The sequence below is a fragment of the Palaemon carinicauda genome, chromosome 36, assembly GCF_036898095.1.
Source record: "Palaemon carinicauda isolate YSFRI2023 chromosome 36, ASM3689809v2, whole genome shotgun sequence".
NCBI lineage: Eukaryota > Metazoa > Arthropoda > Malacostraca > Decapoda > Palaemonidae > Palaemon > Palaemon carinicauda.
Window position 1 is genome coordinate 74,538,163 of NC_090760.1, and position 22,893 is coordinate 74,561,055.

At 47.5% G+C, this 22,893-nt stretch overlaps 1 protein-coding gene across 1 annotated transcript in view; it reads left to right on the forward strand.

Moving 5' to 3' along the window:
* Positions 1-22,893, forward strand: part of LOC137628915 (transducin beta-like protein 2) — a 90,034-nt gene that overhangs the window by 49,257 nt on the left and 17,884 nt on the right. Inside the window, exons 4-6 of the mRNA XM_068360199.1 lie at positions 77-266; positions 12,121-12,306; positions 13,925-14,110. Coding sequence (XP_068216300.1) covers positions 77-266; positions 12,121-12,306; positions 13,925-14,110 — 562 coding nt within the window. The remainder of the gene's footprint in view (positions 1-76; positions 267-12,120; positions 12,307-13,924; positions 14,111-22,893) is intronic.

Genomic DNA, 22,893 nt, shown 5'->3' on the forward strand with positions numbered 1-22,893 from the left:
AATGATTTACACTCAAAGGGAATTATATTTGATAAGTGGCTTGAGCAGATGGTAACTGTTTTCTTTATTCTTTCAGCATAATGACATTGCAGATGTCATTGCTTTGGACATAGATATCAACGGAAGGTTTATCATGTCGTGCAACAATAAGAACGAACTTGTCTTATGGAACCTGAAAGGAGAAATTCTACAAACCGTTGATCCACGTCATGGAGACACTTACTCGGCGATCCTTTCGCCTTGCGGACGTTTCATTGCCACGACAGGTAAGTGTCCTTGGAGTTACATATTGTTAAGTGTAACGTGGTGTTATTTATCAATATATTTTTTGTAGTTTTTTAGCGAGTAACTTGCTGAATTATATAGGATTTATTTTCCAATTTTCCCCAGCCTTTTAGGTCTTAATTATTACCACTATACTGTAGGTACAGTGATGCCTCACGATACAAAAGCTTCTGCATACGAAATTTCCATACTGTGAAATGAGATGCAAAGAATTTTATGACATATTGCAAAAAACTTGTCATGCTACTTGATGAGGTACTGTAGGAGATTTGTTCGACCGCTGAAACTAATTTTAAAATTCGCGCACCGCCAGCGGTAAACTCGCCACCATCCTCCCACGCTCCTGTTGGTTATCTTCCTACTCTGATGCTAGTTACTACCATACGATCCTGCTCTCCTATTGGTTAGCATCTATCCCATCATGCATTTACGTAGTGGCGTCTCTCGCTTATTTAGTTTTGGCAGTGCTATTGTTAACAATGAATTTGTGTTTGTTCCGTAACCGAAATACAAACCACGCTATTTACATTGGGTATTACTTTCGGCATAGCTGAAATGACGAGCCATTAGATTTTAACGAGGGTTTCCTACCCCGCGCTAGTTAGCAGGGGTAGGGGGAGGGGTAGCTTGCTACCCCTCCCTCCCTCACACACCGGTGAAATGTCCCACTTCACTTTTGACAATGGACAGACGTCTCTGTCTTCGTCCTCGCTTGGCAGCCATTATTTGTTTTGTCTTTACTTAATCACGTAATTTTCTTTTACTCAATATACAGTATATGTAAACATTTTTTCGTGTTTATGTATATATTTGAGTATAGAAATCAGTAAGTTTCCTTTTCAGAGTTTGTGCTTGTGTGTGTAGTGTACGATATCTCCGTGGAGCCCTCAGCAGTTAGGCCACCACGGTGTAATTTCATGGGTCGCGATCGAGTTTGACTACGGTCTTTCTCTCTCTCTCTCTTTTGAGGTCGTTCACCCTTTACTACGTTACCTTTATTACGTCTGAGTAGCTTCCTTCCCGTGTGGGTGGGATTGCTACGCCGTACGTTTTGTCTCAATTAGTTTATGAATCTAATTGTATTTGTTGTTTTTTCAGCTTTTGTAGAACGATTCCTTTCAGGGTTTTCGTTCTTTATTTAGTGTTCATTCATTTTTAAATTACATAATTACATACAGTAGTTACATAATTATAATTGTTATAATTCTGTGTTGGTTACAGCTCTCCTTCCGTGAGTGTAAGTGGTTGTGAGGGCACGTGCCTGTTGTTTAATTCTTGTGTTCTTTTCCCTCAGGATTCCTCTTCGGAGCCTTCCCGGGGGAATGAATGTTAACTAATGATTTTTGTTTTTATTTTTCACAGTTACCGATCTAGTTCGTTTCTGTAATGTGACAACGGAGTGAGCTGTCTTGTTGAGGCCTGGGGATTCGGCTGTTGCTGCCTCCCCTATAGATCTTCGTCAGGGGCGTGTCTCCTTCTCCTGGAAGTACTCCCGTGACGATTGACAGCTCTCCAGTTCATTTTAGAACACTCAGGAGGCTCGCCTCCTTGGGTGGGTAACTTTCCTTCCGAGGGAAGTTTTCCTGTCCAGGCTTGAGTTTTTTTTCCCCATTGGGGGGTTCTCCTCTTGTCTTTATTTCGTGCGACTATGCTCATGGTGCTGAGCGGTCGCACCTGCAGTTACGCTCAAGGGGCTGGGCAACTGCAGGAGCCTCTCTTCGGAGGATTGCTCTTTTTAGGTCACTGGCAGACCCGTCTCTTCGTAGAAGAGACGGGGGCTGGGCAACTGCAGGAGCCCCTCTTCGGATGATTGCTCCTTTTAGGTCACTGGCTGACCCGTCTCTTCTACGAAGTGTTTCTCTTTCGTTCGCGAGGGAGTACACTCATAGAGACTCCTCTTCGGAGGACTCTTCTGCTGTTGTTGTTGTTGTTGGCCGCCTTCGCCGTAAGGCTCACCGTCCGCTACGTCGTAAGGGCCTCCCGTCTCCCTATAAGGGTGCTAAGAGGCGCCCTTTTGAATCTTCTCCGTATGCAGCCTGCCGCTCCTACCTTTCCTGACCTTTCGCCCCTGGTGCAGCTGGACAGCAGTCTGACCTCGTCATCCGACGGGCAACGGTCCCTTCGGGGCAAAGGGTTGCCTCCCACGGGGAGTCTTCACTTGCGTGTCAGGGTTCCCCTGCGGGCCCTTCTGCAGTGTTAGCGCACAGGCGCTCTCCTGCTCGTCAGCGTTCTCCTGATCGCCAGCGCTCTCCTGTTCGCCAGCGCTCTCCTGTTCGTCAGCGCTCTCCTGATGATCATCGCCCCACTGCTCGCCAGCGCTCGCCTGAGGACTCCGAACATCCTGCTGTTCCTGTTGTGCGCCCTGCGCGCCATCGGTCTCCTGAGCGCTCTAGATCTCCTGCCCGTCAGAGCGCACCTGCGCTTCCAGTTCCTGATACGCACCCTGTACGCCCACGTTCGCCCGCGCGACCTAGAACTTCAGTTCAGGTCTTGGACTAGGACTCTTCTCCTCACCCTCGCGATCCGGCTCGTCACCCTGTTCCAGCGCAGCAACGCTCGCGGTCGCCTACGCGTGCTTCTAAGCTACTGTACGCACAGGATTCCATCGGTCTCCCGACTGCCTGCGCGACCGCACGCCCACGTGCCCGCGCATGCGCTCCAATGTTCGCCCGCGTGCGAACCGACGGTGTTCCATCGCGCGAACCGACGGTGTTCCATCGCGCGAACCGACGGTGTTCCATCGCGCGAACCGACGGTGTTCCATCGCGCGAACCGACGGTGTTCCATCGCGCGAACCGACGGTGTTCCATCGCGCGAACCGACGGTGTTCCATCGCGCGAACCGACGGTGTTCCATCGCGCGAACCGACGGTGTTCCATCGCGCGAACCGACGGTGTTCCATCGCGCGAACCGACGGTGTTCCATCGCGCGAACCGACGGTGTTCCATCGCGCGAACCGACGGTGTTCCATCGCGCGAACCGACGGTGTTCCATCGCGCGAACCGACGGTGTTCCATCGCGCGAACCGACGGTGTTCCATCGCGCGAACCGACGGTGTTCCATCGCGCGAACCGACGGTGTTCCATCGCGCGAACCGACGGTGTTCCATCGCGCGAACCGACGGTGTTCCATCGCGCGAACCGACGGTGTTCCATCGCGCGAACCGACGGTGTTCCATCGCGCGAACCGACGGTGTTCCATCGCGCGAACCGACGGTGTTCCATCGCGCGAACCGACGGTGTTCCATCGCGCGAACCGACGGTGTTCCATCGCGCGAACCGACGGTGTTCCATCGCGCGAACCGACGGTGTTCCATCGCGCGAACCGACGGTGTTCCATCGCGCGAACCGACGGTGTTCCATCGCGCGAACCGACGGTGTTCCATCGCGCGAACCGACGGTGTTACTTCGCGCGGGCGCCAGCTCGATTCCTGCAGTAAGCCATCGCTTGCCTATGTGTCGTCGCTCGCCTGTTAACTGTCGGATTCCGACCGCCAGCTCTCGCCCTTCCATCCACGCCCGCCCTCCTTCTGCGCTCCCTCGCGCACTTTCGTCTACGCTCCTGCGTGCCCGCGCACAGGCGCGTCCACGTTCGCCCACGCGCGAACCATTCATTTACCATCGCGCGAGCGCTAGGGCGATTGCGACCGCGATTCCCGTCGGGGTCTCGCAACACGGCCAGCCTGGCGAGTCCTCTGGAGCGCGTATTTCCAGAACACGGTCTCCACCCCGTAAACGCGAGCATGGCTCGTGCTAGAGCAGGAAGAATCTTCAGGGAAGTCTGTGCAACATTCTTCTTTCCAGAACCTGGGTTAGTCCTTTCTCTTCGTTATTCCCTGGAAGGGTCTTGCCAGGGAGTTTTCCTTTTGAGATTTCTCCGTCGGGCAAGGGGTGACTGGTTTAGCCCTTCCTCTTCACCTCTTGTGGAAGGGGCTTACCAGGCCTTTCCCTCCTCGGTTGCGACCCGAGGTTTTGTACTAGGAAGGCCCAGGAAGATCTTGGGTACTTTCCTCCTCTCGGGCTCAAGCACCTTTGCGTTCCGTCGCCAAGTTTCGAACTTGCGGGCAACCTCGATGTTGGAGCATCTAGACGCAGTGTCCGAGGGCTTCCTCTCGGGTGTCTCATCCGTGAATGTCGACAAGCTCAGACACTCTTCCATCCTTGGGAAGAGCTTGTTTTGAGCCCAAGGACAGAGAAATGGACTGTTGTTAGGCGTTTTCACTCCTCCAAGGCGCTTACTTCCAGACCCTGCAGGCCTCTGACGCCTCTTCATTCAGCCTCGTCAGCTTAAGTTATCGGTCGGCTACGGCAGCTAAGACAAGGTGTACAATAGCAGTCCCCTCCTGTCAGGGACAGGTAGCACGGGAGGCTCTCCCGGGGGGCATAATCCTAGAGGGACCGGCAAAGCTCACAAACTCTAGGATTGGCAATCCTCCTTGCAGGTCTCACGCTGGGGGGATGCCTAAGGTTACTCGTCCGGATAACAGCCTCCCGATGCCGATTCCTGCACGATCTCCGTGATCAGCCAAGGATATCGCGCCTCGCTCTTACCATCTCTCCTTCACTGTCGGCGAATCCAGTGTCACTGAGCCTCTATGCCATGGGGTCAGCAAGAGGTTTGTCCGTTGGGCAGAAGGATCCATGCCTTAGGAGAAGGTCCTCCATAGGATCGTCGACGGCTTCCCCCCCGGCTTCTTCAGTCGATCCTTTCTTCTGGGAAAGCATCTGAGTCGGGAGTTCCGTCGTCGACCTCTCAGCTCTGATCAAGTTTGTCGAACAAACTTCGTCCAGCGTGGAACAGCAGAGTCGATCAGACTGGTAACGAGGCTGCAGGACTCCTTAGGCCCTGGATCGGAAGGACGGGTACTTCCAGGTTCCATTCCATCCATCTTCCAGGAAGCTCTTGGAATTCAGCCTAGACTACAGATGTTCCTGCTTAAGATGCGGGGTGGCGATCCGGCCGCGGCATCGCAGGTTTTTCCCCAGAGAACTCTCTCTGCTTTCCTCATGGCCGCTCAGGAGCAGGCTTCCGCCTCCTTCGCTTTTTGGAGGTCTGGTCAACTCCGGTAGGCTCGGGTTCGACCTTCCTCAACACCGGGACAAGCTTCCGGGTCTTTACCAAGAGTGAGGGATCATGGTAATTTGCTAGGAGCCTTCTCTACTTCTGCCTCAACATCTGGAGTATCTAGCCATGATATTGACTCCTTCTCCGGGCCTTCCCTTCAGTTGACTGTGGCAAGGCTGAGGAGAGTCGCAGTACCTGTTCTCAGTCAAGGAGAGCTTTCAGCCCTATCTTGGAACGTTTCCTGGGTCTCTTTTCCTCATTGACCCGTCTAGTTCCGAACGGTCGCCTCAGGATAAGTTCCCTGTGAGGCGGCCCAAGTCCCGGTGGTATCCAAGCAACGATTAACCGGACTTTCTGATGGGACCAGCGGAACGTTTAGACCGGCAATGAGTGTTGACCTATGGAACCTCTTGCATGGGAGTGGATATTCTCGTCCTTTCCCCACATTTGATGCTGTTCTCGGACTCGTCAAAGAAAAGGGGGGGGGGCATGTTCCGGTTCAGGCCTATGGTCAGGACCTGAAGAGTACCTCCCCATCATTCAGGCAGGCTTAGGGGCCGTAGTCTGGCCCCTCTACAGATCCTACAGACCCTGCCGAGTCGCTCCGTGCGCGACAACTTCATGGTACTGGCGTATTCCAACCAGCAGGGAGGAGCATTTTCATACTTAAGCATCTTGCAGTAGAAATACTGAGATGATCCGAGGTCCTCTCAATACCACTATCGGCTCGCTCATTCCGGGCAGGGGAATGTTCTCTTTGACTATCTGAGCAAAGCCTCACAGATAGAGAGTACCTGGGGGTCTTTGGCCTATAGTAACCAGCAAGTCCTGGCCTGGGGGACCTGATCACAACAGCCTGGAACTTCAAGCTTCCTCTGTTCTTCCCCCCAGTCTGAGACCCCAAGACTCTGGTAAGATGCTTTCCGGTGACGGTGGGACAACATCGACGCCTACGTCTTCCCACCAGTGTTGTCAGTTGAGAATGGGTCTCAACAAGACCAGATTGTCTGTCAACCTTTCGATGGCCCTGAGAGCTCCGCTGTGACTATACGCAGAACGGTTTCCGGACCCTCTGCTTCCCATGACGGAACTCCCGGGAGAGCTTCTTCCACGACACAGGCTACTCAAACAACCACACTATAACATCTTTCACGAGCCGTTGCATTGCTTCGGCTTCACGCCTGGAGACACTACGCCGCCTCCTCAAGAAGAGACAACCCGCTACAGTCGCGGAGCGGAGGTCGCGTCACCTGCGATAGTCATCCGCAGGGGTCTACCAGGCGAAGTGGAGAGTCTTCTGTGGTTGGTGTCGTGGGAGAGATACCTCTTCCCTTGAGGCCTCTTCTCCAGCAATAACGGACTTATTGCTTTTCGGCGGGAGGAAACTCTTTTCCGCTCTCGGCAGTGAAGCCTATCGCTCAGCCTTTCCCTGGCCTTCAGGCTGAAAGGAATAGATTTTTTCCTTCCCGCTGGACCTTTCTTCGCTCATGCGAAGCTGCGAACGTCCCTGCCCCCAGTCGGAGTGAGTCCTCCTCCATGGAGCATGGTTCGGACTCTCTAGTCCCTTAAGAGATCTTCTCAAGAACCATTACATCAGGCCTCTGATCGTATTCCGTCTTGGGGGACGGTGCTCCTGCTCACTCTGGCCTCGGCCAGGGTGTAAGCAATCTTAATGGTCTCGTACGACTCTGCCCTTTCAAGAGAATAGGGGAAGGCAACATTCAGGTTCGCTCCTGAGTTGTTTTCTAGACTCAGAATCTTGGAGTCCCGGTCCTCCGGTTCGACTCCAAGATTTCGAGTCTCCGTTCTGTATCAGATGACCCAGACCTTCTCCTTCTTGCCAGTAAAGGAATCGAGGGGTTATCTTTGGGAACAGCTGCAGTTTGTCCTTACGTGCAAGCCGGTTTGGGAGCACAGGGAGGACACAGGGGAGAGTTACCAGTATACCTCTTCAGCTCGGACTCGAGGGCATTCATCTCGACCTGAATCCAGACCCTCCCCCGTCACGTCGCCCTACAGCACGTCGGATACATCGCAACGTCCCTCGCCTTCGAGTAGAACTACTCTGTGACGCAGGTGCTACAAGCTGGAGTCTGGAAGCGTCTAATGACCTTCGCAGCCCGCTTCCTGCAGGACGTGACCCACAGGAGTATCGATACGTTTCTATCGCTCTGTGGTGGCTACACAACAGCTGGTCTAACCTCAGCCTCCTTTTTGGACAGGTAGCAGAAGGTTGAGGGCATTGTTATCAGGTTTTAGTCTGCATGAACGAAAGAAGTATGTCTGGCCCTTACTTCTTTCTTCATTGTCCCCTCTACTGGGGAAGCAGCATCCTGGTCTCTGCATAGCTGACCTCATACCTCTGCAGGTAAACCATGCTTCCTTGTGTTCCGAGTATTGAGTCAATACTGTTGCGTTCCCCATACCCTGACGAGGTGGTATTGGGAACGTCCTAACCCAGAGTTCCTTCTGGAACTCCAGGTTAACTGCCTAGGACGGGTCACACTTTCTTCCTTCACACACAAGCTTATGTAGGCCACACGTTTCCTTGCGGAGCAAGGAACTTGTGAGGTGCAGGGACTCCTTTTCTCGAGTGCGACTCACTCGGATTCTGAGTCCCCGGGTAAGCCAAAGCCAGTATGGCTGGGGACTTTCCACCCTTCCTAAGGGGTTCGTCACCCAATGTAAATAGCGTGGTTTGTATTTCGGTTACGGAACAAATGACAAATTCGGAGATAATTTGTATTTTTCCTAACCATACAAACCTTAGCTATTTACACATATTTGCCCGCCAGCCCTCTCCCCCAAGTCAAGTCCTACCTCTAAGTGAAGTGAGACATTTCACCGGTGTGTGAGGGAGGGAGGGGTAGCAAGCTACCCCTCCCCCTACCCCTGCTAACTAGCGGGGGGTAGGAAACCCTCGTTAAAATCTAACGGCTCTTCATTTCAGCCACGCCGAAAGTAATACCCAATGTAAATAGCTAAGGTTTGTATGGTTAGGAAAAATACAAATTATCTCCGAATTTGTCATTTTCGCTTTCGTGCTTATATGTACTGAACTGTATCGTGTTGCGTTATTCAACTCATGTGTTATTAGCCATGGGTCCCAAGAAAGTTGCTGATGTGCAGGGAAAGAAGAAGATGCTTTCTGTGGAGACGAAGATGGAGATTATCAAGAAGTACGAGGCTGGCATGCAGATAAGTGCGATCGCTAAGGAATATGGCCAAAATCCATCTACGATAAGAACCATCCCTAAACAGAAGGAAGCCATCAAAGCAGCACCACATTCTAAGGGCATAACTGTTTTCTCCAGCAAGAAGAGCCACGTCCATGATGAGATGGAGAGACTGCTGCTTATTTGCATTAAGTACTAAGAAATCGATGGAGACACTATCACCAAGACGATAATCTGCCAGAAAGCCATAGCCATATTCGCTGATCTCGTGCGTGCTCAGGCCAAAGACGGCGTAAGAGAAGGGACATCAAAGTAGGCACCCCCGGAGTTCAAGGCTTGTTAGGGGTGGATTGAAAAATTTAAGAGACGGTCTGGCGTTCATTCAGTTCATTCGGTGGTGCCGCATGGGGAGGCTGCCACCTCGGACACCAAACCGACCAAAGCCTTTGTTTATGCGTTGGAAGAGTTAACTCTCCAGGAAGGCTGCAGTCCCCAACAAAGTCTTCAACTTTTTTTTTTTTTTTTTTTTTTTTTTTTTTTTTTTTTTTTTTTTTTTTGAGGAAAATGCCTCGTCGGACGCACACCACATTGGAAGAAATGAAGTTACCCTGTCATGAGCCTACAAAGGATAGGCTTACCCTTGCACTTTGTGAAAATGCCAGTGGGGCACAAAGAGTTTAAGGAGAAGCCTCCGGTGATGTGGAGGTCTAATTCAAAAGCCTGGGTAACAAGAACATAGTTCACTCGAGTGGGTAAACCTTTGTTTCAGGCCGACTGTGAAAAAATATTTGGAAGAGAAGCGCCTCCCCCTGAAATGTCTGCTGGTATTGGACAATGCCCCTGCTCACCCTCCTGGCCTTGAGGAAGATATTCTAGCGGAGTGTTCATTCGTCAAGGTTCTCTTTCTTCCGCCTAACACCACCCCTCTCGCCCAGCCCATGGACAAGCAAGTGATTTTGAACTTTAAGAAAGCTCTACATGTTCGAAATCACTGACAGCACAAACCTCACCATGCGTGAAATTTGGAAGGAGCATTCTGATGTTGTGATTTGCCTCAAACTCATCAATACAGCTTGGCAAGAGGTTTGCGTGGAAGAAGCTGTGGCCCGATGCTGTCTTGGCACGTGATTGTGAGGGCTTCAACGTTGGCCAAGCTGAAACAGATGCCAAAAAAGTTGACGATCTTGAACCTGTTGTTCAATCTGAGCCTGCCGAGGTTGTTACACTCGGGATGTCTGTGGGTCTGGAAGTCGATGAGGACGCTATTAATGAGATTCTTGAGGAGCACCAAGAGGAACTTACGATGAACGACCCAAAGGAGTTGGAGTCCCTGCAACTGAATGTCGTTCAGGAATAGTTCTCTAACGGCGAGAAGATGATGACCCACTGACAACGACAGAAATTAAGGAGAGTCTAGCTGGCTACCATAAAATGGTGGCTGTTGTAGAGAAGAGACCCCCAGAAAAACTTTGCGCAGGTCGTCGTCTTTAGCAGGTTATTGATGATTTTTCAGTCATTTTAGGAACATTTTAAGAAGCAGCTAGAAACAAGCTTTCTTGGATAGTTTTTTTTAGAGGCCTTCGATCGATACTAGTAGGCCAAGAGGAAGCTGAAAGTGGCAGTGATGAAGATAATAATTAAATTTAGAAAATATAAAATGTAAAGAAAAAAATACAAATTTAGAAAAAGAAAAAAAAAATTAAATTTAAAGTTTATTGTAAAGTTAGTCAAGTGTTAATATTTTCTGCCATTTTTCATTGTGTTTCGTAAAGTTAAGTTTTAATGTTTTCTGCCAGTTATTAATCTTTTTTGTAAAGTTAAGGGCTTGTTTTCTGCCATTTGTCATCCTCCCCTTCGCTCTCGGACATCGCCTCACTCCAAAGGTAAGGTTCCACATTTTTATTACTGTATTTTCCATTTACTATTGTACTGCTGTACTGTCTGCTCTAATTATACATTTACTTTATAGGTTATTAACAGTTAGGTTATTATTGAATTATCCAAATAGTTGTATTTTATTGTTTAGTGGAGTCTTAGCCTTATAAAAATTCAATGTGGATTTTATGTAGGGTTTGGAACAAATTAAGCTATTTACATGTAAAAAGTGACTCGATGCAAAAAAATCACGGTACGAAAGCCATTACGAAACCAATTAATTTCATATTGTGAGGCATTACTATATTTGTCTAGGAGTTACATACTGTACTGTTAAATGTAACTTATGTTTGTTATTGATTAACTAATTTTTATAAAAGTAGTATTTTAATATTTTAAGTGCCTTAGTTCCATACTATTCAGTATAACATGTTTTGTTATATGTCAATTCGGTTTTAGTCTTTAAGGAGTAACTTGAAATTGATTTATATATGGTTTTGTTATTTTTTTCCACAGCTTTTTAGTTCTGAATTTCTCTCTCTTTTTTTTTTTTTTTGTGCAAAAGTCAGTAGTCTGGCAATACCTGACAACTGAATGTAAACTTATTCTGTACTGGTAGACGAGAATGACCATGAATGGGAGGTAAATTAGTTGTTGTTTGCGGATGATACTGTACTGGTTGCAGACACAGAAGAGAAGCTTGGCTGTTTAGTGACAGAATTTAGAAGTGTGTGTGAGAGAAGGAAGTTGAGAGTTAATGTGGGTAAGAGTAAGGTTATGAGATGTACGAGAAGGGAAGGTGGTGCAAGGTTGAATGTCATGTTGAATGGAGAGTTTCTTGAGGAAGTGGATCAGTTTAAGTACTTGGGGTCTGTTGTTGCAGCAAATGGTGGAGTGGAAGCAGAAGTATGTCAGAGAGTGAATGAAGGTTGCAAAGTGTTGGGGGCAGTTAAGGGAGTAGTAAAAAATAGAGGGTTGGGCATGAATGTAAAGAGAGTTCTATATGAGAAAGTGATTGTACCAACTGTGGTGTATGGATCGGAGTTGTGGGGAATGAAAGTGACGGAGAGACAGAAATTGAATGTGTTTGAGATGAAGTGTCTAAGGAGTATGGCTGGTGTATCTCGAGTAGATAGGGTTAGGAACGAAGTGGTGAGAGTGAGAACGGGTGTAAGAAATGAGTTAGCAGCTAGAGTCGATATGAATGTGTTGAGGTGGTTTGGTCATGTTGAGAGAATGGAAAATGTCTGTCTGCTAAAGAAGGTAATGAATGCAAGAGTTGATGGGAAAAGCACAAGAGGAAGGCCAAGGTTTGGGTGGATGGATGGAGTGAAGAAAGCTCTGGGTGATAGGAGGATAGATGTGAGAGAGGCAAGAGAGCGTGCTAGAAATAGGAATGAATGGCGAGCGATTGTGACGCAGTTCCGGTAGGCTCTGCTGCTGCCTCCGATGCCTTAGATGACCGCGGAGGTAGCAGCAGTAAGGGATTCAGCATTATGAAGCTTCATCTGTGGTGGATAATGTGGGAGGGTGGGCTGTGGCACCCTAGCAGTACCAGCTGAACTCGGTTGAGTTCCTTGTTAGGCTGGAGGAACGTAGAAAGTAGAGGTCCCCGTTTTTGTTTTGTTTCATCTACCCCCCAAAATTGGGGGAAGTGCCTTGGTATATGTATGTGTGTATTTATGTGTTACATGATTTAGGTTTCTTTTTTTTTTTTTAGGTTTTACTCCGGATGTGAAGATTTGGTTCGTGAAGTATAGCAAGGAAGGTAATTTTGAAGGTGTTAAAAGAGCTTACGATTTGAGCGGCCACAACGCTGGCATTTACAGCTGCGGGATCAACAGCGACTCGACTCGGATGGTATCGGTATCCAAAGACGGGACATGGAAACTGTTTGACACTAATAGTAAGTAACTTACAGAATTTATGCAAAATGATATGTGCGCTAAACTATTAGATTATTTTGATCAAGTAGCTTATAATTAAACTTTTTAATGAATACAATGGTTAGGAACAGTATTTTATGATATCTGAAAGGTATTATAAACAAAAATAAGGTTTTCAACTTGCAAATATTCAGATACGAACACAAAATCCAACTGACAAAAAACTTCAGATATTGTATCAAAACTTCATAATGAAATAACTGTGATTAAACAATATTATGTAATTTAATGCTGTATGCAAGAAGACATTGCAATATGAAATGGAAGTCTTAGTTGACTTTTGAAGCTGAAAATCGTAGGTATGTGAGTTAGGTGATGAAGCTTCTTGGAACCTATTAGGTTTGTAAGTAGAGGACTTTCTTAAATTCAATTTAGATACAGTAACAGGGTTTCGGTTAACAGATTTTCAAATTGTACATTGGAGACTTTCAGGAAATTTATACCATGCAACATAAGTACGATGTATTTAATTTGTCTGAACATTTTTGAGTTTGTATTAGATTTAGCAAAATTCTTTCTAGTGATATCTTCCCTTACATGGTTAAGCATACAGTACATGTGTATGTCAATTGTAGGTTAAATTTATAAGCTTAGAATATAAAGAATGAATGAAAGTCGATACTAATTATTGAATACAGGATGGTGAAAACAAAAGAAAAATATAAACTTCTTTTATTAAATTCATTACAAAGTGATGAAGCTATTAAGAGTTTCTTGAACACATCTAGATAGTAATTACACGTTTGAAGGACGCTCATGAATGGCTGAGGGAAGGGACAGAGACGATGCCCTAGAGACTGATCATACAGCATATACCTCCCATCCTTAGCTCACAAGGATGGTGAAGTTGCAGACACTACAAGAAATATTGAGCTTGAGCAAGTCTCGATCCCCAGGCCAGCAGATTGCCTGGCAGAAAGATTTTCAATAGCCTACCAAAACAACATTAATCAATGATACAGAACAGGAAAATCTTGGTGAAATTGGACCATTGTCTCTCACATACAGTATTATTGCAGTCTTTTTCACTATCTGTATGAAGGGATTTGAACAATTTTTGTAAAGGGTTACATCAGTTTCTTGTTTTATCTCCTGTTTTGGTATACAGTATTACTTTTAGTAGGTGGTTCAACTCACACTATTAAATTAAATTAGACAATTCTGATATCTTTAATGCATGTACATTTTTTTAACCCTATTGAAATTATACACATTTCATTGCACTATAGATTTATTTTATTAAAATTTTGTTTATCGTGTAATTTAGAAGCTAAATGCAGTTACTGTAGTGTATTATAATATAAATTACTCTACATAAGATATAAAAGTAGGAGTCAAAGTTAGTTGTAAAATTATTTACAAAATTTCTTTTGAGTGAGAATAATGGCTCTAGAAGCTTCATTGGTTAACATTAAAATTAAAGAACTGCAGAGTTTTGTTATCTGATTGTCTATTAATATAATCTTAAGTAAAAATAACTTTCTCATTATTTCAACAGTCGAGTTTGAGTAAAAATAACTTTCTCATTATTTCAACAGTCGAGTTTAAGTAAAAATAACTTTCTCATTATTTCAACAGTCGAGTTTGAGAAAGGACAACAGCCATATTTACTCTTGACTGGGGAATACGAAAACAAATCGGAGCCTGCTATCATCCGCCTGTCTCCAGATGGTCGAACCATTGCAATTGCATCTGGAAATAACTTGACATTCTATTCTGCTGTTACTGGAGAGAAACTCAATCACATTCCTAAAATTTATACAGGTAATATATTTTGGTGTTTAGTTTTAAGTCGTTCCTACACTAATGCTAACCCTCTTCTTTTAGTTGGGCAATATTCTTGGTATTTATTTTAAATTTAAGATTTCTTTTAATTGAAAAATTGAAAAAGTTTTCTTGAAATATGTTAATTGATCTACCCATTACTGATTTGTTTTTCTGTCGGATATGTTTTTGTTGTTTTTATTGTTATTATTAGGAAATTTTAACCAGACTACTGAGTCAGGAAGTCTATAGCTGGACTTGGCCAGGGGTAGAGTTCAGAAGAAATTTAGACCTTCCTACAGAAATGCAAACTCATTCATTTTCTTTTTAACTATAAATAATTTTGAGGATTCAGAAAAATGTCACAGTAAAACTTGGTTTTGTTTAATAATTGTTATTACCAATGCAGTGGATGAATTGATATTGGTTTCTCAACCAAAATTAAGATGAAGGTACAGTACTATGTTAGTCAAAATTATTGTCCAAGTTGGTAAAAAGATTTGATGGTCTTAGTAAAAGACTTGATGACCTGCACTGTAAAATTACGCAGCTTGAAATCATATGGCCTAAACTTGTAATAATTACTTTTGAGGTATCCAAAACCCAAATGATAAACCTGTGCTGTAGTGTATACGGAGGATTTTATCAGCCAGCTCATAGAGGTACCATAACTTTCTGTCCAAGACGTTACTTCTAGTTTAGCTCTGGCAAAGTTTTCTTAGCCACCTTTCCTCATTGGAGAGCTCATTTCCCTATTGGCATTCCTTCGTTGGTGTTTGAAAGATGTTTGTTCGGCCTCCAGGTATCCATCTTGTTCTAGTGGGACAGGACATATGGGCCCATGTTACCTGGTGGCTGGATGAAGGGGTCCCCACCACTGAACACCTTGTTAACTTGGTTGCTGCAAGTTGTGGTCAGCAGAAGAGCAACATCTACACATCAAATATGTACTGTACATAGGTTCGGAAGAAAGTTATTAAAATAATTACTGTATATCCTGGCAACAATACAGATTTAGCATAAGAGAGATTATATGTACTCCCATTCAGAAACTGACTAGAATTTAAGACAATGGATCACATTCTAAATCTCCTAGTGCGACATTGGATCAAGTGAACAACTAGAACCAGATCTGCAGATCTGAGAATTCACTTGCGTCCAGATGTTCCACCAAGGTCTTGCCCCCTGTACTTATAAAGTAGCGGAGCTTCTACTGTATATGAGTGTGTTCTGCATTGGCGTCTTTAGTTGTTGATCCAGTTGTATCTTCCCATGGAGAGATAAAGAACAAAAGACATCCTTTTGACCTTCCGAGTCATTTATCATTGTCCAAGGAGTCTTGTGACAAACCCAGTGATCAGATGCTGTGTACTTCGCACAAACAATGGGGTTATCAACTTGCTACTCCGTAATGAAGGCTAGTGTTGTTTGGTGGGAAGGCAGTGACCTTTTCAGTATACCATTCAGTAAACCGGTGAACTAACTAGGTTTTGAAGAAGGCATGTTGCAGTGTCACAATTCCTAAAATAAGTTCATCCAGAGGTGTGTCTTGTGCTGAGAAAACACTTCGGTGAAGAAGTCCACATCACTTTTAGGGAACAGCAGTGATTAAGGGTCTGGTCTTCCCAAAGAAACAACTCAGAAGAGACCTGTTCCTGCACAGCTGGGATAGGTGGGATTAGCTTGCTACCGCTCCCACTCACACACCGGTGATTTAGCTCGCTTTGCTTTTGGCTCGGACGGTGTACAGTCGTTGCCGTTCTTCATCCTTTGCCTATTTGGACTGCCATTTAATACTTTTGTTGGTTTTTTTCTTCCATTAGTGTGTGTGTGTGATGACTTCTGGAACCATGCTTACTTGCCCTGGACTCGAGGGTCAGCCCTGCGGAACCTTCATGTCAACCTTGGACACTGATCGTCACACCCTTTGTCCCGCCTACAGAGGTTAACGGTGTGATAGTAGTAACAGGTGTAGTGAGTGGTCTGCCTCCCAGTAAAAAAGGTTTGTGCTACAGCGGAAGAAGAAGTTAAAGTGAGATATTTCTCCATTAAAGGTTTCTTGGAAAGGGGAAAAACCCAAGACCTTTTCTTCCGCTTCCTGACCTTCCTCCAAAGCTCCAGCTCGTTCGGTCTCTTCTGGGAGATCATCGAGTAGTAGAGTAGGCCCTTTAATTTACGGCCAACCCCGGTCTTCGAGAGAAGGTGTTGCTTCCCCTAGCGAAGCAGCCTCACCTCTCCCCCCTGGGTGAGGCCTTGTCTCTGTCTCCTTTTGTACAAGTGTGGTCGTCTTTGGGGCTTCTGGGTCTGCCCTCCAAGGACTCCTTGCTGCGCCTCATCATCCGTGGTACTAATGCGCAGCCGTCGTCGACTTCGGAGGTAGATTCTCTTTCGTGTGTCGACGTGGTAGTGTCTAAGGCGTCTTTTGTGGCCGCTGCCGATGCCCCTGCACCTTCTGACTCCAACTGTTGCTGCTGACTCTGTTACCCCCGTTCCACCTCATCCTTCGAGGGGGGCAACTTAGTCTTTTTTCGGTCTCTCCCGCAAGTGTTTCTCCTCGTCGGAGGACTGCTGCTTCTAAAGGTCAGCTTGCTGATCGACCAGCTCCCAAAAGGGCATCTTCGACGCAGAGCTCGCCCTCCGCTTCACCTTGGAGGTGGCCCTTCACCATCGGTGAAAAGGCGCCTCTCCGGCTCTTCAGCAGCCGTTTCCCGTAGAGGAGCCTCTGCTTCAGTCGTCTTACAGCCCTCGACCTTCGCCTGTTCCTGGACCTTCTCCTGACGATGCTACTGTTAGTCCTCGGACTTCATTCCTGGACTCTTCTGTGGATCGTTCGCGATCCCAGTCGGTAGATGTTCGCCCTTCCAAAGGGCATATTCCGGTTCCAGTTCAACCTTCACGCCGACCTACCTTTGCCCTTCCTGTTATCAATGCATCATCTTCCTGTTCGTGCTGCACCTCCTAAGCGTTCAGCTGTGTGCCAATGCTCGCCAGTGCCCTCCAGTGCACCAGCATCTCGTCAGCGCCCTCCTGTGAACCAGCATCATGTCAGCGCCCTCCACCACATCAATGCTTTCCAGAGCGTCGGCGCTCTCCAGCACCCTTCGGTGCCTCAGCATCCGCCTGCTCACCAGCGCATTCCAATGCTCCAGCGATTTCTTGTTAGCCAGTGCTCGACAACTCGTCAGCGGCCCCCTGCGCAGCTGCGCTCTTCTATGCGACGGCGCGCTCATGCGCGGCGCCGTTCTCCTGTGCGCCCCTGCTCTCCAACTCCCAAGTGCTTTCCTGCACAACAGCCTTCTCCTAAGCGCCAGCACTCTGCTACACGCCAGCGCTCACTTGCGCGTCCACGCTTTCCTGCGCAGCATCGTATTGCGCACCATTACTCTACTGCACGCGAGCGCTCTCAGGCTCGCACAACACAAGCCTGCGCAATTGCGCAAACCATAATAACAGGTTCTACAGGCTTTAAAAAGCAAGGAACATCACAATAAAAATTGTGACAGGTCACCATCGCCCACTCCCCTCCCTGCAAACGCATTACAGCATGAACACCAGAGAGAGGTTAAGGCTCCACAGAAGGGTTCAGGATCCTGAAGATTCGCCCTACAAAGGCGGACCCACCACCAACATTGGTCGAGACTCCTCACAGGGAACCTTTGGTCCCTTTCCTTTCAGGGGATCTCTGTGACAGTGCGTCTGTAAGCAAACAGCCGTGGTAAGAGCAGTAGTGTAAGCTTTCGGGCCTGCCATGTTATCACGCTCATCACTGACCTCCCCTCCAACAGCACCAGCAGACCTACCGTGAGGAACCCTGGCTTCTTCTCCCCTGAAGGAGAAAAGAGGAGTCTCAGATGCGATCACATTCCCTAGGATGAAGCTAAGGACCATACTTACTGTCTCTCCCGCCGGACACTCTCCTAACTCACCTCTGCCGAGGGAGTCGCGCGAGGCCTGAACTTCCTCCCTTCCATCTTTGGAGAAAGTTTCTCCTCACACGGAGACTTCTCCACCACCGATAGAAGTCAGGAGGGACAATCTTATCCAGCCTTCGATGCCTGAGTCCTACCTCCTTCCTCGGAATGAATTTAAGGATTCGAAGACGATCCCAAAGTACTCTTCAAGGACTTCCAGGCCTACAGGAACCATTAGTCACTCTAGGGATGCCCGTGACCCACCCTGAGAGGAGCTCTGTGGGGTGGAAGAAGGAGACTTCGTTGCTAGTCCCACTTCGGAGGGGGAGGAGAAAGAGCCAGAACATGCATTCTGGCAGGTTCTGACTCTTATTAGGGTACTCAACAGGTTTTTGGACCCAGAGATTCCCCCACGAGAGGGCAAAAACACAATCTTAGTCCATATCTTTAGCACTCAGAAGCCCTCTAAGAACAAGGTCTCAAGGGCTAAAGAGTGCCTGTGGTAAGATCGCCCAACAGCTCTCCAAGCTGTCCTCTTCCCAATGTTTCGGCTCTATCGCCAAGCTTCTCCCACCTCCTTGCGTTCAGCAGAGGAGGTATTTTGAGATCTTGGACGAGCCACGTCCAGCTCTTCCTCTCGATCACTCTCTGGAAGAGCTCACCAAGGGAGTCTCTCTAGAAAGGCTCTCCAGCTGTCAGGTCTCGTTCTCAGCATCAAAGATCCTCAACCAGGAGAAGTTCACGAAGTATACCATACAGGCTACTTCATGGCTTGATCTGTAGTTGGGGACCCTGGGAATCCTGGTTTGAATCAAGGATTTCTCCAAGGAAAGCACCAGGAAAGCGATGGAAACTTTCCTCCTCTCAGGCACACGCACCATCGACTTTCTTGCCCATCGTCTCGAACTTATGGGCAAACACCATCCTGAAACATCGAGATGCGGTGTCTGAGAGATTCCACCAGCAGGTCCCAAATCCCGAGATCGCCAGGCTCAGGAACTCCTCCTCTTCCTTAGAGGGGACCTCTCTGTTTGAGCAGAAGGACGTGGAACACGCTGCTGAGAGATGGAGGAAGTCCCACCACCAGGACTCCATCCTCCATAGGGCTTTGACATCCAAGCGCTATAAACCACCAGCTCCTCAGCACTCCCGTCCAGCGAAGCTCATGACGAACAAGACAGTAGCGAAGACAATGGTGTCTAAAAAGCCCTTTCTGACCAAATACTGTTCAGTAAAGGCACTAAGTCTTCCACGGGAGGAAAATTCCCTAGAGGGAGCAGCCTAGACTGCAAACGCTAGGAAAGGCATTCCCCTTCTTGTCCACCTCTGGAGGATGCCTACAAAGTTGCTGGGACAGGTGGAAGCAATTCGGGGCTGAGTCCTGGACAATATTAGTGATTCGTTCAGGGTATTGCATCCCGTTCACATCTCTCCCTATCCTAATCAGGAATCCAGTGTCAATAGACAACTTTGCAATGGGGTTGGCAAACGGGCTAGTCCTCCGGGCAGAAGTCCAGACCCTGTTGAAGAAGGATGCTCTCCAAGAGGTCTTCAACGAGTCTCCAGGTTTCTTCAGTCGACATTTTCTTGTGAAAAAGGCATCTGGAGACCTGTCATCGACCTCTCAGCTCTGAACAAATTTGTCAAGCAAACTCGGTTCAGCATGGAGACAACAGACAAGCAATAAGACCACGGGACTTCATATGCACACTGGACCTGAATGACGCGTACTTCCAGATCCCAATCCATCCGTCTTCAATGAAGTACTTAAGATTCAGCCTAAACAACAGGAAATACCAGTTCAAGGTGCTGTGCTTTGATCTTTCCACAGCACCTCAAGTCTTCACCAGAGTGTTCACCCTTGTATCATCTTGGGCACACAGGATTGGCATCCGTCTCCTCTGTTACCTGGACGACTGGCTAATCCTGGCAGACTCTGTGGCAACCCTCCTTCAACATCGAGACAAACTTCTGAGGCTTTGCCAAGATCTGAAGATCATGGTAAACCTCGAGAAGTCTGCCCTACTTCCTACGCAGAGACTGGTATACCTAGGCATGATAATAGACACCAATCTCCACAAAGCCTTCCCATCAGACGACAGGATGAGGATAATGAGGCTGAGAAACTTCCAGCCCAGACGTAACTACGTCTTCTTGGACACCTTTCATCTATGGCCCGTCTAGTTCCCAACGATCGCCTCAGGATTCAATCTCCCAAGTTGCGACTCAAGTCCCACTGGAATCAGGCCATCAACTCCCCGGACTTCTTGATTTCCATGGGATCAGCGGAACAAACCCTCGAATGGTAGATGTCAGACGAGAAGCTACGAAAGGGAGTGGATCTTCTCATCCTGCCCCAGCTTTTATGCTGTTATCAGACGCTTCATAAAAAGGGTGGGTGGGCTCACATGCTGCACCACATGACCTCAGGCCTCTGGTTAGAGTCAGAAGAGTACCTCCATATAAATCTCTTAAAGATGAAAGCTGCCTTTCTGGCCCTTCAACAGTTCCACCAGTTCCTGGCGGCCCACTCAGTGGTGGTGATGAGCGAATACACCACAGTAGTGGCTTACATCAACAAACAAGGAGGTACCTTTTCGCAGCCCCTGTCCCATCTAGCAGTAGGGATACTGAATTGGGCCGAGATTCACTCGATACCACTATCGGCACGCTTCATTCCGGGCAAGAGGAATGTGCTTGCCGACAACCTGAGCAGAGCATCTCAGAAAGTGAGTATTGAGTGGTCTTTGGATCATCTAGTAGCCAACAAAGTCCTGACTTTGTTAGGATCTCTTCGCAACGGCCCTGAACTTCAGGCTCCCGTTGTACTGCTCCCCAGTCCCAGACCCCAAGGCGATGCATTCCAACAACGGTGGGACAACATCGACCTTTACGCCTTTCCCCTGTTCTGTCTGATGAGGAGGGTACTTAACAAGGCTAGAACATCGGTCAACCTCTCGATGACCCATAGCTCTGCTATGGCATCATGCGGAATGGTTTCCGGACCTTCTGCACCTCCTGATGGAGTCTCCAAAGGAACTCCCTCCGCGACACCATCTACTCAAACAACCAGATGCAAACATCTTCTGCAAAGCCGTAGCTTCGTTACGACTTCACGCCTGGAGACTATCCAGCATCTCCTCACTCAGAGAGAATTTTTGCAACAAGTTGCGAGCAGGATGTCTGTATACCAGCGAAAAACATCAGCAGCAGCAGTCTACCCGGCAAAGTGGAAGGTCTGTGGTTGGTGTCATGGAAGGGGTCTCTCTCTCCTCTCGATGCCACTATTCCAGCAATAGTAGAGTTCCTCGTTTATTTGTGTGAGGAAATACGCCTTTCAGTCTCGGCGGTTGAAGGCTTAAGCCTAGCCCATAGACAACGTAATGGATATTTCCTCATCGCTAGAACTTTGCTTACTCATACAGTTACGAACTTACCTGTAATTAGTCTGAAGCTAGACCTCACCACATGGAATGTGGTTCAAGTTCTCAGGTCTCTAAAGAGACTTCCCTGTGAACCATTATGCCAGGCAACAGACCGCCACCTCCCTTGGAAGACGATGTTCCTATTAGCTTTAGCTTCGGTCAAGCGAGTTAGTGAACTTCATGGTCTCTCTTACGACATCACGCATTCAAGGGGATGGGGAGAGGTAACGTTGGGCTTCGTCCCTGAGTATGTAGCCAAGCCTCTGAATCCGGGAGCAGCGGATCCCTGATTCGGCTCCTGGATTTTGAGTCTCCGCTCAGTAACTGATGACCCTGATCATGTCTTACTCTGCCCAGTGAGGAGTTTGAGGCTGTACCTCAAAAGAACAGCCGCAGCCTGTCCCCGTGTGTCTGCACTTTTTGTCAGTACAGGGAGGAACAAGAGGAGGGTCACTAAGAATACCACCTCTGTCTGGATTCGAAAGGTCATAGACCATGCCCTGAATCCGGACCCACGTTGTCAGGGGTGTAGCTATGTCCCTGGCCTTCAAAAGAAACTTCTCAGTGATGCAGGTTCTACGGGCTGGGGTGTGGAAATGTCAAAACACATTCATAGCCCACTACCTGCAAAACGTGACCCACAGGAGGCTCGATACGTTCTCCATCGGCCCTGTGGTGGCTGCACAACAGCTGGTATAATAACTCAAGCTCCTTATGGGAGAAGTAGCAGAAGGTTGAGGGCACTGTTACCAGGTTATAGTCTGCGTGAATGAAAAGGTTTGACTGGCTCTTATTCTTTTCTTCATCCTCCCCTGTCTTGGGGAAAGCAGCATCCTGGGTTCTCTGCATAAGCTGACCTCAAACCACTGCAGCTAAACCATGCTCCCTTGTGTTCCTAGTATTAAGCTAATACTGTTGCGTCCTCAAACCCTGGCAAGGTGTATTGGGAAAGTCTTGGTTACAACAGTTTTCCTGCAAAGACTTGGAGTAACTTTTACCTGGACAGTTACACTTCTAAACATCTCAACACACAGCATGCGTAGAAAGGTTTAGCAAGGTGCAGGGACTCCTTATTTTGAGTACAAACCTATTCAAAATAGGAGCCCCTGGGTAAAGCCAAAAGTCAGTTTGGCAGTGACGTCCACCCTCTTAATGGGTGAGTCGCCCCTAATAAATAGCGTAGGTTTGTATTCCTGTTACAGAACAAATGACAAATTCGGAGATAATTTGTATTTTTCCTAACAATACAAACCTTTAGCTATTTATAGAAACTTACCTGCCAGCCCTATCCCCCTTGAAGCCCTACCTCCAAGCCGGTGTCTTGCACAACAGTAAGGCAATCTGACAGACAGACAGAAAGTGAGCTAAATCACTGGTGTGTGAGTGGGAGCAAGCTAACCCCCCTACCACCGCTAACTAGCGTAATGGGTAGTTAACCCTCGTTAAA